At 37.7% G+C, this 19039-nt stretch overlaps 1 protein-coding gene across 3 annotated transcripts in view; it reads left to right on the top strand.

Moving 5' to 3' along the window:
* The window catches only part of CNTNAP5 (contactin associated protein family member 5), an 884141-nt gene that overhangs the window by 753936 nt on the left and 111166 nt on the right, over positions 1 to 19039 (top strand). For all 3 annotated transcript variants that reach the window (XM_066280702.1, XM_066280703.1, XM_066280701.1), the window contains one exon: positions 13495 to 13719. In XM_066280702.1, the coding sequence (XP_066136799.1) occupies positions 13495 to 13719 (225 nt within the window). The remainder of the gene's footprint in view (positions 1 to 13494; positions 13720 to 19039) is intronic.

Genomic DNA, 19039 nt, shown 5'->3' with positions numbered 1-19039 from the left:
ATTTTTCAAAGTGGGTGCTCCATTTTATAATCTCACCAGCAAAATACAAAAACTGATTTCTCCACATTCTCACCAGCACTTGTTACTGACTACATTTTTGACAGTTGACATTCTATTATGAACATGTGCAATGGTATTTCATTGTGATTTTGATTTGCATTTCCCTAATGACGACCAAGTGAACATTTTTTTATGTACTTATTGTTTATGTGTATATATTGTTTGGTGAAATATCTACTCAAATATCTTACCCATTTTTAATTTTTTTCTTTTTATTGTACAGTTGTAAGAATTCTTTGAATATTCTGAATATAATTTTCCTATTATATGTATGATTTGCAAATGCTTTTTCCATTTTTCACTTTTCTGATAATATCTTTTAAGAACAAGTTTTCTTATTTTGATCAAGTCTTATTTATCTATTATTTTTATTTTGTGGCTTGTTCTTTGAGAATTATTTCTAAGAAATCATTGTTCAATCCAAGACCATAAAATTCCATGCTCACAGTTTCTTCTAAGTGTTTTATAATTTTAGCTCTCACATTCAGCCTTGAAAATAATTATTGACTATTGACTGATTTATTGATTTGTTGATTTGAGAGAGGAATTAGGAGAGCAAGAGAGAGAGAGAGAGAGAAAGAGAGAGAGAAAGAGAGAAACATTAATTTGTTGCTCCATTTCTTTATGCATTCATTGGTTGATTCTTGTATGTGTCTTTTTTTTTTTATTAAATAATTTTATTTTTTAATGGGGTGACATCAATAAATCAGGATACATATATTCAAAGATAACAAGACCAGGGTATCTTGTTGTTCAATTATGATGCATACCCGTCACCCAAAGTCAGATTGTCCTCTGTCACCTTCTATCTTGTTTTCTTTGTGCCCCTCCCCCTCCCCCTTTCCCTCTCCCATTCCCCCTCCCCCCCCCCCCCCCCGTAACCACCACACTCTTATCAATGTCTCTTAGTTTCACTTTTATGTCCCGCCTACGTATGGAATAATGCAGTTCCTGGTTTTTTCTGATTTACTTATTTCGCTTCGTATCATGTTATCTAGATCCCACCATTTTGCTGTAAATGTTCCGATGTCATCATTTCTTATGGCTGAGTAGTATTCCATAGTGTATATGTGCCACATCTTCTTTATCCAGTCATCTATTGACGGGCCTTTTGGTTGTTTCCATGTCCTGGCCACTGTGAACAATGCTGCAATAAACATGGGGCTGCATGTGTCTTTACGAATCAATGTTTCTGAGTTTTTGGGGTATATACCCAGTAGAGGGATTGCTGGGTCATAAGGTAGTTCTATTTGCCGTTTTTTGAGGAACCACCATACTTTCTTCCATAATGGTTGTACTACTTTACATTCCCACCAACAGTGGATGAGGGTTCCTTTTTCTCCACAGCCTCTCCAACATTTGCTATTACCTGTCTTGCTAATAATACCTAATCGAACAGGTGTGAGGTGGTATCTCATTGCCGTTTTGATTTGCATTTCTCTAATAGCTAAAGAAGATGAGCATCTTTTCATATATCTGTTGGCCATTTGTATTTCTGCCTGGGAGAAGTGTCTGTTCATATCCTCTTCCCATTTTTTTATGGGATTGTTTGTTTGTTTGTTGTTGAGTTTTATGAGTTCTTTGTATATTTTGGATATTAGGCCCTTATCTGAGCTGTTGTTTGAAAATATCATTTCCCATTTAGTTGGCTTTCTGTTTATTTTGTTATCAGTTTCTCTTGCTGAGCAAAAACTTCTTAGTCTGATGTAGTCCCATTCATTAATTTTTGCCTTCACTTCTCTTGCCATTGGAGTCAAATTCATAAAATGCTCTTTAAAACCCAGGTCCATGAGTTGAGTACCTATGTCTTCTTCTATGTACTTAATTGTTTCAGGTCTTATGTTTAGATCTTTGATCCATTTTGAGTTAATTTTAGTACAGGGGGACAAACTGTAGTCCAGTTTCATTCTTTTGCATGTGGCTTTCCAGTTTTCCCAGCACCATTTATTGAAGAGGCTTTCTTTTCTCCATTGTGTGTTGTTGGCCCCTTTATCAAAAATTATTTGACTATATATGTGGTTTTATTTCTGGACTTTCTATTCTGTTCCATTGGTCTGAGTGTCTATTTTTCTGCCAATACCATGCTGTTTTGATTGTCGTGGCCCTATAATAGAGTTTGAAGTCAGGTATTGTAATGCCCCCAGCTTCATTCTTTTTCTTTAGGATTGCTTTGGCTATTCGGGGTTTTTTATAGTTCCATATAAATCTGATGATTTTTTGCTCTATTTCTTTAAAAAACGTCATTGGAAGTTTGATGGGAATTGCATTGAATTTGTATATTGCTTTGGGTAATATAGCCATCTTGATTATATTTATTCTTCCTAGCCAAGAACAAGGTATATTCTTCCATCTCATTATATCTTTTTCAATTTCCCTTAACAATGGTTTATAGTTTTCATTATATAAGTCCTTTACATTCTTTGTTATGTTTATTCCTAAGTATTTTATTTTTTTTGTTGCAATCGTGAAGGGGATTATTCTTTTGAGATCCTTCTCAGTTGTTTCACTGTTGGCATATAGAAAGGCTATTGACTTCTGAATGTTAATTTAATATCCTGCGACCTTACTGTATTGGCTTATTGTTTCTAGTAGTCTTTTTGTGGATTCTTTGGGGTTTTCGATGTATAGGATCATATCATCTGCAAAAAGTGATACCTTTACTTCTTCTTTTCCGATATGGATGCCTTTTATTTCTTTGTCTTGTCTGATTGCTCTGGCCAGAACTTCTAGCACCACGTTGAATAAGAGTGGAGAGAGTGGACAACCCTGTCTTATTCCTGATTTAAGGGGGAAAGCCTTCAGTTTAGTGCCATTTAATATGATGTCAGCTGATGGTTTATCATATATGGCCTTTATCATGTTGAGATATTTTCCTTCTATACCCATTTTGTTGAGAGTCTTAAACATAAAATTGTGTTGTATTTTATCGAAAGCCTTTTCTGCATCTATTGATAAGATCATGTGGTTTTTGTTCTTTGTTTTGTTGATATGGTGTATTACGTTAACCGTTTTACGTATGTTGAACCATCCTTGAGATTCTGGGATGAATCCCACTTGATCATGATGTATTATTTTTTTAATATGTTGTTGTATTCGATTTGCTAGTATTTTGTTTAATATTTTAGCATCTGTATTCATTAGAGATATTGGTCTGTAGTTTTCTTTTTTTGTGCCATCCTTGCCTGGTTTTGGGATGAGGGTTATGTTGGCCTCATAAAATGTGTTTGGAAGTATTGCTTCTTCTTCAATTTTTTGGAAGACTTTGAGTAGAATAGGAACCGAGTCTTCTTTGAATGTTTGATAAAATTCGCTGGTATAGCCGTCAGGGCCTGGACTTTTATTTTTGGGGAGGTTTTGAATGGTTTTTTCTATTTCTTCTCTACTGATAGGTCTGTTTAGGCTTTCTGCTTCTTCTTGACTCAGTCTAGGAAGGTTGTATTGTTCTAGGAATTTATCCATTTCTTCTAGGTTGTTGAATTTAGTGGCATAAAGTTTTTCATAGTATTCTACAATAATTCTTTGTATATCTACAGTGTCCGTGGTGATTTCTCCTCTTTCATTTTGGATTTTGTTTATATGAGTTCTTTCTCTTTTTTCCTTGGTAAATCTTGCCAAGGGTTTGTCAATTTTGTTGATCTTTTCAAAGAACCAGCTCCTTGTTCTATTAATTTTTTCTATAGTTTTTCTGTTCTCTAATTCATTTATTTCTGCTCTGATTTTTATTATCTCCTTTCTTCGGCTGCTTTTGGGTTGTCTTTGTTCTTCTTTTTCTAGTTCCTTAAGGTGGAAAGTTAAGTGGTTCACTTGGGCTCTCTCTTGTTTGTTCATATATGCCTGAAGTGATATGAACTTCCCTCTTATCACTGCTTTTGCTGCATCCCATAGATTCTGATATGTTCTATTGTCATTTTCATTAGTCTGTATAAATCTTTTGATCTCTGCACTTATTTCTTCTTTGACCCATTCATTTTTTAAAAGTATGTTGTTTAGTTTCCACATTTTTGTGGGATTTCTTTTCTCTTTTTTGCAGTTGAATTCTAGTTTCAAGGCTTTATGATCAGAAAATATGCTTGGTACAACTTCAATTTTTCTGAATTTGCTGATGTTGTTTTTGTGGCCCAACATATGGTCAGTTCTTGAGAATGATCCATGTACACTGGAGAAAAATGTATACTCAGTCACTTTGGGATGAAATGTCCTGTAGATGTCTATCATATCCAGGTGCTCTAGTGTTTTGTTTAAGGCCACTATGTCTTTGTTGATTCTCTGTTTGGATGACCGATCTAGAGCCATCAGCGGTGTATTGAGGTTTCCAAGTATGATTGTATTTTTGTCAGTTTTTGTTTTAAGGTCAATAAGTAGCTGTCTTATATATTTTGGTGCTCCTTGCTTTGGTGCATATATATTAAGAATTGTTATGTCTTCTTGATTCAGTGTCCCCTTAGCCATTATGAAATGGCCATTTTTATCTCTGAGTACTTTTCCTGTCTTGCAGTCAGCATTATCCGATATGAGCATTGCTACTCCTGCTTTTTTTTGGATGTTATTTGCTTGGAGTATTGTTTTCCAGCCTTTCACTTTGAATTTGTTTTTATCCTTGTTACTTAGATGAGTTTCCTGTAGGCAGCATATAGTTGGATTTTCTTTTTTAATCCATTCTGCTACTCTGTGCCTTTTTATTGGTGAGTTTAATCTGTTTACATTTAGTGTAATTATTGATACTTGTGAGTTCCCTATTGCCATTTTATATCTTGCTTTCTGTTAGTTTCGTGTCTTGTTTGATCCTTCTCTTTCGTTTTTCTATCTTTTGTTTTTATTTGGTTGTATTCCATACATCTTTCCTCTGTTGCTATCTTTTTTATCTCATGTGCTTCTGTGGTGGTTTTTTCAATGGTGGTTACCTTTGAGTAATGAAAAGGGTCCCTACCCTGTTCATTGTAGTGAACTATTTTGTGAGTACTTTTGCCCTCCATCGTCCTTTGCTACTGTTAATCTCCATCTTCTCCCCCTCTTTCTTTTTGTTGTTGTCACAGTTTAAATTAGGTTTTATTGTGTTCTTCTTGGAGCTTTTACTTGTGGCTCTGTTTTTTTTTTGTTCTTTGTATCTGATTGGAGAACCCCCTTTAGTAATTCCTGGAGTGGGGGTTTTCTGATGATAAATTCCCTCATCTTTTCTGTATCTGTGAATGTTTTTATTTCTCCTTCATATTTGAAGGATAGCTTTGATGGGTATAGTATTCGTGGCTGAAAGTTTCTCTCTTTCAGGACTTTAAATATTGGGGTCCACTCTCTTCTAGCTTGTAGAGTTTCTGCTGAGAAATCTGATGATTATCTAATGGGCCTTCCTTTATATGTTGTATTCTTCTTTTCCCTGGCTGCCTTGAGAATTTTTTCTTTGCTGTTGGTTTGTGTCAATTTCATTATGATATGCCTTGGAGTAGGTTTGTTGGGGTTAAGAAAACTTGGTGTTCTGTTTGCTTCTTGAATTTGAGGCTTTAGTTCTTTCCACAGGCTTGGGAAGTTCTCATCTATTATTTGTTTGAGTATGTTCTCCATTCCATTTTCTCTCTCTTCTCCCTCTGATATACCTATTATTCTTATGTTATTCTTTTTGATGGAGTCAGATAATTCTTGTAGGGCTATCTCATTTTTGTAAATTTTTGAGTCTCTTTCTTCTTCTCTCTGTTGTGCCTCAAGTTGCTTGTCTTCTATTTCACTAATCCTCTCTTCTATCTGACCTGTTCTATTAGCTAAGCTTGTTACTTCGTTTTTCAGCTCGGGAATTGAGTTTTTCATCTCTGTTTGATTTGTTTGTATAGTTTCAATTTCCTTGGACATATATTCTTTGTGTTCATTGAGTTGTTTTCTGAGCTCCCTAAATTGTCTTTCTGTGTTTTCTTGTATATCTCGGAGGATTTTTAGGATTTCTATCTTGAATTCTCTGTCATTTAGCTCCAAGGTTTCCAGTATATTACATTTTTTCTCCATAGATTTTTCCTCATCTAGCTGTGTTACCTCTCTTTCTTTTGTATCCATGATATTCGATTTTCTCTTCCTTAATGGCATCTGAGGGTGGTTTTGTTGATAGTATTAATGAGATTTAATAAAGAATAAAAAGTTAAAAAAAATAAAAAAAAATAAAAAATCGAAAAGAGTTGTGTTTTTAAAAAAAAATTAATAATGAAATAAAGAAAAATAAAATAATAATTTTTTAAAAAAAGGAAATTATTCCCCCCCTCCTTTTTTCCTCTCCTCTCCCCTTATTCTTGAGAAAATCTTGTGGTGAACTGTGAATTATAACAAACAATGCCTGTGATGGAGGTCCTGAATTGGGGAAAAGTAATAAAGGGGCAAAAAAAAAAAGAAAAAAAAAAGGAAAAAAAAAAAAAAGGGGGGGGGCGGTGTGGATCCACAAAAAGCAAATAAGGAAAAAATTTGGGTCAAGAATAAAATGATTTGCTTTTAGGTGTTGGTGTTGTCTAAGAGTTATGATGAGAGGAATAAGAGAACAGAAAAATGGGGGGACAAATTAAAAAAATACTATTGTATTTAGTGGAACAAGAACTAGATAAAATGGAGAGCCAGGGATGGGAGCACTGCTAGTGAGTTAAAAAGGTGAAGTAAAATCCCCCCAAAATGCCACAAACATAAGTTTGAGTCCCAGATAAGATAATTTGTTTGTTATTGAGGTTTGAATGAGAGGAGATGTAAAGGAGAAAGGAAGAAACTAATATAGAGGGAGAAAAGAAAGAGAGAGAGAGAAAAAAAGAGGGAACCAGTAAAAGAAGAAAAAAGAAAGGAGAGAGAGAGTTAAGGGTTTTGGAGTGCAACCCTCATAGAGAGAAAGGAAGAGAGAAAAAAGATAATGGGAGATGTAACACTTATGGGTAGTGTAGTTCAAGGAGAGGAGAGAGTAAGATCGGCAGAGAGTTAATCGGTCAAATTGGAGGAGGAAAAAAAGTATCAAGAATGAAGATAAGAGAAACAAACGAACAAATATAATAAAATGGGATAGGTTATAAAGTCTGCAGATTATTCTTGATTTTGAGAGGTTATCTTCTTGTTTTTTCTTTTCTCTCCCTCTTCCTGGTCGGTGACTCTGTACCCCAGGTTCTGCCCCTTTGGCACGCTCAGGTAGAGGTTTGCAGTTGATAAGTCTCTATGGCAATGTCATGTATTGTGCTTTAGTCTCGTTGGGAGTCAAGGCTCATTAGCTTTCATAGGCTCCGACAGTGAGAGAGTCCGTGTTCCTGGAGCCTTTCTCCTAGTCTTTCCTTCCTCAATTAGTAGCCTGATAATCCAGCTATGGGGTTGTTGCTGCCTCTGCCTGGATAGTAAGAGGTTCAAAGAGCTGGCAACTTCCCACTCTATTTCCACTCAGCACAGGGCTCTGGGTAAGGCTCAGTCATTCAGAGCTGCTAGCATAATCAGGCGGGCTTTCCGCCCACTCAAAGACCTCTGGCTCTGCCACTCTGTCCGGTAACACAGGCGGGCACCCACTTCCGGGGTGCTTGGAGGAAACTCTCATTCACTATCTGCGCGCGCAGACCAGGATATCCGGCCAGTAGTCTCACGCTCTGAGTGAAACCCCCAACCGCATGGAAATTTGCAGCGCTGGAATTTGCTCTCGCTCCGTCCCTGTGCGCGGCTTTTGCAAGGCGCTGGGGCGGCCCGAGATTCCGCTTTTTCCCCACACAAAGGCCCCTGACTCTGCCCCTCTGTGCGATAACACGGGCGCGCCCTGCCGAGGCACTCGGAGGAATCGCTCACTACCAATCTGCGCGCGCACACCAGGATATGAGGCCGGCCGCGTTTCCCTGAGTGACACCCTCACCAGCACGGAAAATTTCCACCGTTGGAATTAGTTCTCGCTCCCTCCCGTGCGCGGCTTTCCCAGGGCACTGGGGCTGCCCAGAGATTCTGCTTTCGGCCCACAGAAAGGCCTCTGACCCTGCCTCTCTGTGGGGCAACACGGACACCCACTTCTGGGGCTTAGGAAGAAATCTCTCACCCACTAACTGCGCACCGACCAGGAGAACGGGTAAAATGGCTGCCCCGCTTGTCTTTTTTGTTTGGGTTTGGCGCGAGTGTTAGCTTGTATTGCCCGGCTTGCCACAGGAACAGTTTTTCCTCCGCTAGGATCTCCGTGCCACAGCCTGGTTCGGCCTTTTGTGCACGGCCTGGATGTATTCACCCCCTTTGCCCGCCTCAGTTTCTATATTCACAGTGACCAGAGAAAGCCGCCCTGTTTAGGTTAGTGAGGAAGGCGGAGCATTTCTTACTCCCTATTTCCTTCAGGATTTGGTTATATATTTAGCCAATTTTTCACTCGACCATACCTTCGGGTGTATTGTGAAGCATCTGGAGGCTCCAAGTATAGGTTTTTCTGTTTCTGGTTGAAGATCTTGTTGAGTTTTGGGGGAGATTTATCGGTATCGCTTCCTACTCCGCCATTACTCTGACGTCATCTCTCTTGTATGTGTCTTGACCTGAGATCAAACCTGCAACCTTGGCGTATGGGGACGATGCTCTAACCTACTGAGCTACCCGACCAGGGCGTCTTGGATCCATTTTGAATTAATTTGTGTATATGGTATAAGGTAGGAGGTCCAAATTCATTGTTTTGCATGCAGATGTACAGTTGTTCCAACATCATTTTTTATGTGTGCTTGTTTTTAACTCCCCTCCAGTATTGTCAGAACAATCTGGGTATGATAGTCAGTCATTATATTGTCATTTAAGTTATTTCAAATTAAAAACATTTGATAACATATTTGGAATTGTAATTGGTAATAAATCTGAAAATCTAGAAAAATAAAAATCTATTCTATTCAAAGTCAACAATTAAAAAAAACCTGATTTTCTTCTAGCTCTTTTCTCTGCATTCAGTATCGCTGAGATGTCTGTTCATTAAATTTTAGGTTCTGAATTTTACTATTTCATTTTATAGACATTGTTATATAACTTTTCAATTTTAATAATTGCAAAATATTTCATTCAGTGAAGTTGTCTTTTTTTATGTAACCCACTCTAGCAGCAGAATGTTTAGCTCTGTAACAGTGGGACTCTGCCGACAGACATACTTGTGTTCAGGTCTGGCTTATCTACAATTGACAGATGTGACACTGGTTGTGTTTCTCAACCTTGTGATTCCTGGTTTTCTCATTTATAGATGTAAAAAATGAAAACTTCAGGAATCCTTCACTTTTGTAAAAGTTTGTGGTGACCATTCAATGAACACTTCATAAAGCACTTTTGGGATAATGCCTGACATATAAAATCTCACTAAATGCTTGCTTAATATTCTGGAAACTTAGATTATTCCAATTTTTGTACAAAGACAATGCATGTAGATAAAGACACTAATTGATTATTTCCTTAGTAATTGAATTTCAGTATAAAAGTAATATGTGTATTTAGGTACGCTTTACTAATTGCAAAAAAAAGTGTTAAAAATTCTGTAATATTTATCTTCCTTACAGACTTTATCATTTTTTCTTTTTATTACAGAAAAATTCAACTATACACTGTTGTAGTGAGAAGAGTTTTAAAACCCTATGCACCCATTCTTTAGTTTCAGCAATTATCATTTCTACTTAATCTATATGCTCACATCTACTTCTCTTATATCAAAGTAAATTCCAGATATCCTATAACTTTCTTTATAAATATACAAAATGTGTTGCTAAACGATAATGACTGACATAAAAACACATGTCCACAGAATCATTATAAGAAAATTTTAATACTAAATTTTAATATTATGTCAATATTTTATTTTTAGTTTAATGTTTTTCTAAGTTAATTATAATCTAACTGATTTTTTTAGGTAACTACTAGCCTACCCATTACCAGAATTGGTTTCCATGCTTATTCTAATTCTGAATTTAATTCTATTACTTATTAAGACCAGCTCTTGTTTATTGAGTTCTTACTATGTGCTGTGATTTTACAAAATTACTTTCAATCTTTCTACCTACCACAAGACTGAATCCATTCTTATCTGTGTTTGAATAAACTGATGTTAGGTGGGATCCTGTGAGAACTGGAGAATGACACAGGCAGGTTTCAGGTTCCAAGTCAATCAGATGACATGGCTGACTCGGCACACATGCCTTCTGCAGCTCCACCCTGTCTCCTAGCTACATCTCTTAGTTCAATCCACATGTTAAGGTCTAATCAGATTTGAGCTCTTCTTTTAGATCTTCCCAGACTACTATTATCTGGATCACAATGTCATCCAACTCTAGGAATTATTTTCTGTCACTCACACTTAATATACTAGGCTTCCTTCCATCTATGTTATTTTATAAATAAAATATGTGTCCTGTCTTATCAGAATTTAATTAGCAAACTTCCTTTCATGAGGTGCTCAAGAGATGTGAAGACATTGGAACTGTGGCCTGGATGGTCATTGATAAACAACTTCAAAGTTAAGATCTTCCCTCTATTTATTCCAACAGGTTTGAAGTCAGACAAAGCAATCAAAAAGCTTAAGTATGATCAGAGAGCTTAAACTCTTAGATTATAAAATATAAGAATGATAAAATCCAGTGTCTTGCTTAATTTCTTTAATGCTAAAATTGATAATAATTAAACAATAAAAATACCAGGAATAGAGGAATAGAGAGGAAAAAAATTGTTAATTTTTAGGACATTTTTAGTTAAAAAAATATATATTTCATTTTAATTTCCTGTCTTAAGTATAAAGAAAAAAATATACTGTACATGTATATGTCTATATTTAATATGCTATATAACAGAATGCTCTGGATTATACTTACACTTGAACACACCCACAGACATCAAATAGAAACCATTTTTCTGTTAACTAGGAGATAGTTGCTAAAAGTGCAGGCTAAATGTCTCCAAGGAAGTTATTTCACTCAAGGAAAGCACTTGAATCAAGCTGATAATTAACCTGAATCCTCATGGCCATAAGTCTCTGCCACATATCTTTGTAATTAGAAGTACTGTTGTGACTTACAAAAATGTGAACTCTTCCTGAGCCTTTAGTAAAAATAAACTGGTATTCCCAATCTGCTAACAATATACATAAATACGCAATTTAAAAAAATGGCACTGTTCCAGGCTGGTAGAGAGTTTTCACAAAAGTAGAACAAATTTGCAATAGAATTAGAAAGCAAAAACCAGGTTTGATGATGTTCTAGGTGCCACCAAATCAATGAAAGTATTTCATGGGGAACTAGAAACATTCCACATATCAGTAGAAAAAAGAAATTAGTTTATTCCAATATGGCTTCTTATGTTTACCATGTTATTTTTATGACAGAAGGTTCCTGTCAGATCTAAGCTATGCTAAATAAACTTTACTATACAGAGGCAAAGTTGAAACTGAACTTCCGAGTAGCCTGGATTAAAACAAGAGAATATCTCAGCATTTTGATAGATGTGCAGTCAATAAACAGTTCTTTTAAATAAAGAACATAAAAATTGGTTCTGGTTAAATTATCTTCTCCTATGAAAGTCTATGAGTTCAAACTCTGGTGGGTAACTTTGTAATGTGCTTTACACACATCATGTTATTTATCAACACAGAAATGTGGTTGGGTAGGATTTATCCTTCCCATTCGCCAAATGAGAAAACAGTCTCCACCAGGCTCACCTACTTGCCTGGGACTGCGCAGCTGGTATGGACTCCAGTGGGGCTTCAGAAATAGTGCTGAAGCCCACTCCCAAATGAGTTCCACTAAAGCAGCAGTGGGAACGAGGACATCGCACAGGAAAGATCTGAGGTTTGCGTGTCCCACCTTATTGAGTCTTCTCAGTGTGCGGACCCTCCCTTTCTTCCTGCTGGTGGCAGAACTCTATGCCATGGGTTGTGGTGTGGGAATGGTTTCTCATAAGAGGTCTATTTGCCTAAGTATTTTCTTCTTTTCTGAGGTTGAATACCAATTCCTAGATATTTAAAAAGTTGATTTCTGGATCAGGATATCCAGTGATGGGATTTAAATAATTTAACAATAGGTTTTCTGCCCCAATGACCATTTTAAGTATAAAAAAAGATACAGTGTATACAGAAAGGTAGTTTATTATTTCATGTAGTTAATACTTAAACAAGAACAATAGAAGAGTTACACAAAACTAGATTATGTTATAATATAAAGTTTTAAAATATTAATGAAAAAATATTAAATAATACCTGACAAAAAACAATAAAACTGTTATTTAAGGTATTTTCATATTGCTTCTTGATTGGCGTCCACACTTGCAATTTTTTTTCACCTATGGACAGAATGAACATTACTATGAGTGCTTATAATATGCTGTTGCTCAGATAAATGTTACAAAAGAGTAAGGAATGTAAATTTGTGATTTCCATATTGGGCAGCCGACTATGCGCCCACCTTAGAAAGAACCCTGATTATAAGTGCCGTGTTAACAACCAATTCACCGAACTCAACAAAAAATTAGGTATCAGTTCTGCTGAACTGGTGAGAACCAGCTGAATTCCAGCACTGGGGATACCTCTGCTTTTCTTCTTCTCCCAATGGGTCCTCATACTTCACCCAACACCAAAGAGCATCACTGCAGCTGCTCGCGGCATCCTACTTGCAATAATGTAGAACCCACTTAAAATCCTCCAAATACACAAGAAAAACACAAAGCAGTATTGTTAGCAATACTCCATTTACAAAGTAAGATGCTAGGCCCTGGCTGGTTGGCTCAGCAGTAGAGCATTGGCCTGGCATGGGTTTGATTCCCAGCCAGGGCACACAGGAGAAGCGCCCATCTGCTTCTCCACCCTTCCCCCTTTCCTTCCTCTCTACCTCTCTCTTCCCCTCCTGCAGCCAAGGTTCCATTGGAGCAAATGTGGCCCAGGCATTGAAGATGGCTCTATGGCCTCTGCCTCAGGTGCTAAAATGGCTCTGGTTGCAACAGAGCAATGCCCCAGATGAGCAGAGCATGATCCCATAGCGGGCTGCTGGGTGGATCCCAGTCGGGCGCAAGCGGAGTCTGTCTGACTGCCTCCCGGCTTCTCACATGGGAAAAATACAACACACACACACAAAAGAAAGTAGGATGCTACCAGTAAAATTTCTCTATACATACTCAGCTGGAAGCAGGGGCATTTTATCTTTGCTTCTTGAAGAATGAGCCTGGACACATGCTTGTTATTCTGCAAATATATATTAAACTGGACCTAACATTCATAACACAAATTCTCCTCTTTCTTTTACCTATGCAGTCTTGTTGAAGGTTTTTAACCTCTGTAAGCCTGGTTTTTCTCATTTGTGAAAGAGAATAATGACTCCTGCCACTTGAGAATTATTGTGGAAACCGTATTATGTAATTAATGTACAAACCCTCACCCAGTTCCTGATGCACAGGAACAATAAACAAGCTGTTGCCATATCCTAAATAGTCAACTGAATATTTGAATGTGCGTGTTTCCCCTCTTATATTTTGCAGAGGTTTCCGCTGTTTTTGAGGCTGGCACTTCAGTTACTTACATGTTTCAAGAACCCTACCCAGTGACCAAGCACTTAAACCAGTCATCCTCAGCGATTTACACAGACTTGGCCCCGTCTAAGGAAAACATTGCACTTAGCTTTGTGACGGCCCAGAAACCCAGCCTCTTGCTCTACATCAATTCTTCTTCCCAGGACTTCCTGGCTGTCCTGCTGTGCAAGAACGGTGAGTACTGCTGGCATGTGGCCTGATGGATTGTCACACTGGGCTAGAGGGAGAGTGCATGCCCTCCGGACCTCTGCATAATTTCAACCTAAATTTGTTCCCACCTGAGCAGCTCATCCCCAGATCTCCAGGCAAAACCTTGATTGAACTTGACCTTTATGAGTTGCAATTGATATTCCAGGCAAATGTCAATTCGCTGAAGTCACAAAGGAATTGACTTTAATTTGCCTCGACTGTGTGGCAGTAATTCTTTATTATTTATCCTGTGCTGGAATTCATCAGGTGTAAAAAGGAAAATCATAAGCATATCTGAACTTCAGAAGGATGCTTCTCACATATATTCTGTCACCTTTACTGCTGTCTCCTTTACTGAGGGCTGTTCAAACAACTAGCATAAATGCAGGTTGTATTACTAGAAGGTGATTGCCTAGGTCTTGGAAAGAAGTAGTATATGTGAATCCAGAGGCAGATTTAATGGTGGGAGCCTCGGGTGTGAACCCTGGGCCCCAACTTCTGAAGGGCCCTGCAAAACCTCAACTTGACACATTTTTCTAATGACAAGGACCCAATATTTTCCTCTGTGCCCGGGGCCTCGACTGACCTTAAACCGCTTTGTTGTGAGTCCCTCTAAACTGGATGACCCTGTTATATGTAGCTGACCTATAACTAAGATAGCTTCAGATCACTGAGATGCAAGAAAGTCCCCAAAGCATCTTTTGGATGTGGTCCTACAGGCATATGTGTATCTGTCAGGCTGTTTTCATGGATATAGATGATTCCTAACAAAAATCACTGTATCAGACTAACTATATATTATTCTACATACTCTATTATAATACTCTATGCTGGGCACTGTTCTAATGAGTGTACACATTGATCCTCATAACAACCTTTTGTGATTTCTGGTGTTAATATACTCTATATTGTATAATTATATAAACTAAGACATATAGCTGTTTAATATCTATTTTTTTCTTCTTTTACAAGCAAGAGGAGGGGAGATTGAGAGATAAATTCTTGCATGCACTCCAACCAGGATCCACCTGGCAACCACCGTCTAGAATCAATGCTCTCTGCCTATCTGGGGCCATGCTCAGAACTGAGCTATTTTTAGTGCCTGAGGTGGAGGCTCCAAGGAACCATCCTCAGTACCCAAGGCCAATGCTCTTGAACCAATTGACCATGGCTGTGGGAAAGGAAGAGAGAGAAAAGAGCAGAGGGATGGAAAAGCAGATGGTTGATTCTCTTTTGTTCCCTGATCAGGAATCAAACCCTGGACATCCACACACTGAATTGATACTCTACCACTTAGGCAACTGGTCAGGGCAGATGTTTAATATCTTGATAAAAAGTCTATAAGAAGTGAAGAGAAGTGTGGGGATTCAGTCCCACCTCCTTAATTTGGCACTATATTCTGTATTCTTCATCACAACAGCCTAAACCAGGGGTAGGGAACCTTTTTGGCTGAGAGAGCCATGAACGCCACATATTTTAAAATGTAATTCTGTGAGAGCCATACAATGACTGTGTACATTACACATTATCCAATAAAAATTTGCTGTTGTCCTGGAGGACAGCTGTGATTGGCTCCAGCCACCCACCACCATGAACATGAGCGGTAAGAAATGAATGGATTGTAATACATGAGAATGTTTTATATTTTTAACGTTATTATTTTTTTAATTAATGATTTGTCTGCAAGCTAGATGCAGCCATCAAAAGAGCCACATTTGGTGGCACATATACACTATGGAATACTTCTCAGCCATAAGAAATGATGACATCGGATCATTTACAGCAAAATGGTGGGATCTTGATAACATTATATGAAGTGAAATAAGTAAATCAGAAAAAACCAGGAACTGCATTATTCCATATGTAGGTGGGACATAAAAGTGAAACTAAAAGACATTGATAAGAGTGTGGTGGTTACGGGGGGAGGGGGGAAAGGGAGAGGGAAAGGGGGAGGGGAAGGGGCACAAAGAAAACTAGATAGAAGGTGACAGAGGACAATCTGACTTTGGGTGATGGGTATGCAACATAATTGAACGACAAGATAACCTGGACTTGTTATCTTTGAATATATGTATCCTGATTTATTGATGTCGCCCCATTAAAAAAAATAAATTTTTTTTTTTTTTTAAAAAAAGAGCCACATCTGGCTCACGAGCCATAGGTTCCCGACCCCTGGCCTAAACTAAGAGTGCTATCTGTTTTTGGAAAGCATTCTTTTTGAAACTATTTGAACTAACTGGGGAGGCATTTTTGAATTTCACTTTGTTCTCTATTTCTTACACCCTAGAGCCTCACTTTGTTAAAAGATGTCCTTGACCCAGTGGATATTTGCATTTTTAACACCCTGGCTAAGGGGGCAAAGAGAAACTGTGTTTTGCTTGCTTGTTTGCTTTAAGCTTAGTACTTAGTGAAAATGTAAAATTTTGAATCTTGCAGCTCAGTCTAATTTATGGGAAATGGGTGTCCAAGATGTGGTTAATAATGGATTGTCCCCTTCTTCTCACTCAACTGCAGGTAGAGAATCATCTTGCAAACCCCTAAACCCACTTTTCCACCATTACTCTAGTCCAGGGAACTCTTATCATGGTAAACAGTGGTGGATGACTCTAAAATTGAGGATCATAGACATTTCCTGCCATATCTACTACAGAGAAACAATTAACATACCTGCTCATTCATGTATTCTTTCATTGACCCTCTGGGTATTTACTAGTCTTACTGCACAGTATTAGTAACTATGAAGACCAAACAAGTTGAGCAGGGGAGAGGTTCATCTAAATATAATAAGAAAAATATGAAGACTCAAAAACTGTCTTAAACTTTTTGAAAGAAACTCTAGATACACAAGGAAGCCAAGTTATTCATATTTCTCAAGCAATCAAGCTAGAAGTTAGATTTTGCCTAACTTTAAGGATGACTCTCCTAAGAACTCAGAGTTGTTATAATAATAAAGTAAAATACCTTGAGTGATAATGGATTCCTCACATTGAGGTCATAAAAAAAAAACCCCAAAAAACCCCCCAAAAAAACCCACACAACTAAATGACAATTTATTAATAGCTTCCCAGCAACTTTTCAAGTCTAAGAATTTTGTAATTCTAAATTCCCTTCTTGTGTAGTCTTACATTTATATTTCTTTCTGCTAGGGTTTCATTTGCAGACTTAAAAATGCTTCAATGAGAAATTAAGTGTTAATATCTTTATAGCTTGTTCCCAGTGTATTAAGTATTGAGACTCTGACATAATTGTCCACAAATCACAATGGTGACACTGTATTATAAAGAAGTCTGAATATTTTTAATATGAATTGCATACACTTCCATGATAAACAGACCTCTGAAAATACTAATGGAAGTAAAGAATATTTACAGATTGGAAAAAAGATTAGGAGAGCGACTATGGTAAAGGGTTATGAGAAAAGTCTTTCTTTGGAAGGTTTTATAAGATTGATTTACAGCTTTCTGTTAAGAGTCTTCTGTTAGTACAGGCTTTTTAACCTTTCTTTGATTTAAGGTACCTTTGGGAATCTGGTGGAAATTATGATGAAAGGGTCACTCTTAAAAGGAGTTTTTTTCATTCTGCCCAAGAGAAAGAAAATGCCCACAGCCATATCAGACAAAATGGCTCTAATTACAGTGCTCTGTTTTAAGTCAGGGGTGTTGCCTGGGTGGATGAACTATATATTGAATAAATACTAGAAAAAAATCTTGGCTTGCAAATTTATTTAATAAGGGTGTCCAGGTCAGAGGAAAGAGGAGCACAGTGATTCAAAGTCATGTTTGCAAGTCCCTCCCTGGCAAGAGTTGGATTTCTTAGGTTTGGGAGTCTTTTTTCCCCTTTATCTTTTTTCTTGTAATTTCACCGACTAGAGTCTTACTCAAGTGAAACTGATGCTGATCTTTTCAAATAAAACAGGTTCTTTTTCTTAAAGGGAAAAAATAATTTTAATTTCTGGGAAGAAAGAGTAGGGGCAAAAGAGTTGGCATTTCTGGGAGAGAGTGCTCAGGACAAAGAAGGTAGTTGTGGTTTCATAGCCTGGGGCTTTGGGCCAGAGGAAACTGCTCAGAGGCCTGGCAGTTGGAGAAAGAGGAGCATTTGGAGGAGGAAAAGTATCCAAAGAAAGAGACAAGAATGTTCTAAAGATGCATTAAAATTTCACAGAATTTTGTTGAATGATGTCTCTGCCTTTCTATAGTACCATAGAACTCTCTCCTTGAGGCTCTATGTTTAACAAATATTCACAGAGTGTCTACCATATAGCAGGCACTATTTCATGTGCCAGAGAGACCAAGATAGATAGGGTCCTGTCGAGCCTGTAAAGATCTATTCTGGGAACATAGACATAACAAATACAGAGGCTGACTATATGATGTCAATATGAATACAGGGTTTATTACAGGTAGAGTAAGGCAAAGAAGGAAAGAGTGACCAATTCTTTCTGAGAGGGAGGGTCAAAAGAGATTTTTGTGGAGATAGTGTCTCTTGTGTTGGTCCATGAAACTTATGTAAGTGTTCTCCAGGCAGACATTATATAATTAAAATTAATTTTTTTTGTTCCTCACTTTCTCTGTTTTATTTTCATTGCATATGAAATGTAAATATTTCCCCAATCAATTCCCTATTCTATTCTTTTATCATCTGTCTTTCTTGGCACTTTGATGGTGGAATTAAAAAAAATGAAATATAGAACATGTGTTCATTCTAAGACCATCAATCTATGGTGAGATCATTGGGAACAAAATCTAAATAAGGCTCCTATTCACCTAACTGGGTGGCTAACCAGTTGCCCTCCAGCATGACTTTAATTCAGCATTTCTTTTTTATCAATCTGCTTTCCCTGGTTGGTTGGCTCAGTAGTAGAGCATGTGGCCAGCATGTGGATGTCCCGGGTTCGATTCCTGTTCAGGGCACACAGGAGAGGTGGCCATCTGCTTCCCCACTCCTCTCCTTCCCCCTTCTCTCTCTCTCCCTCTCTCTCTTTGTCTCTTTCCCCCTCCTGTAGCCATGGCTCAATTGGCTCAAGCACATTGGCCTCAGGTGCTGAGAATGGCTCCATGGAGCCTCTGGCCTCAGACACTAAAAACACTCAGTTGCAGAGCAATGGCCCTAGATGGGCAGAGCATCTCCAGTAGGGAGCTTGTTGGGTGGATCCCTGTTGGGGTACATGCAAGAGTCTGTCTATCTCCCCTCCTCTCACTTAAAAAACCCTCTTTTTTAACATGTACATTTATAAGATACACCATCTGTGTTTATGATTGCACGCACCTTGGAGAGAATAATGATAAACCCAGACACTTTATATTTC

Source organism: Saccopteryx bilineata, chromosome 5 (assembly GCF_036850765.1).
Source record: "Saccopteryx bilineata isolate mSacBil1 chromosome 5, mSacBil1_pri_phased_curated, whole genome shotgun sequence".
Taxonomy (NCBI): Eukaryota; Metazoa; Chordata; class Mammalia; order Chiroptera; family Emballonuridae; genus Saccopteryx; species Saccopteryx bilineata.
Note: the sequence above shows the minus strand (reverse complement) of the source record. Positions and strands in the feature narration are given on the sequence as shown.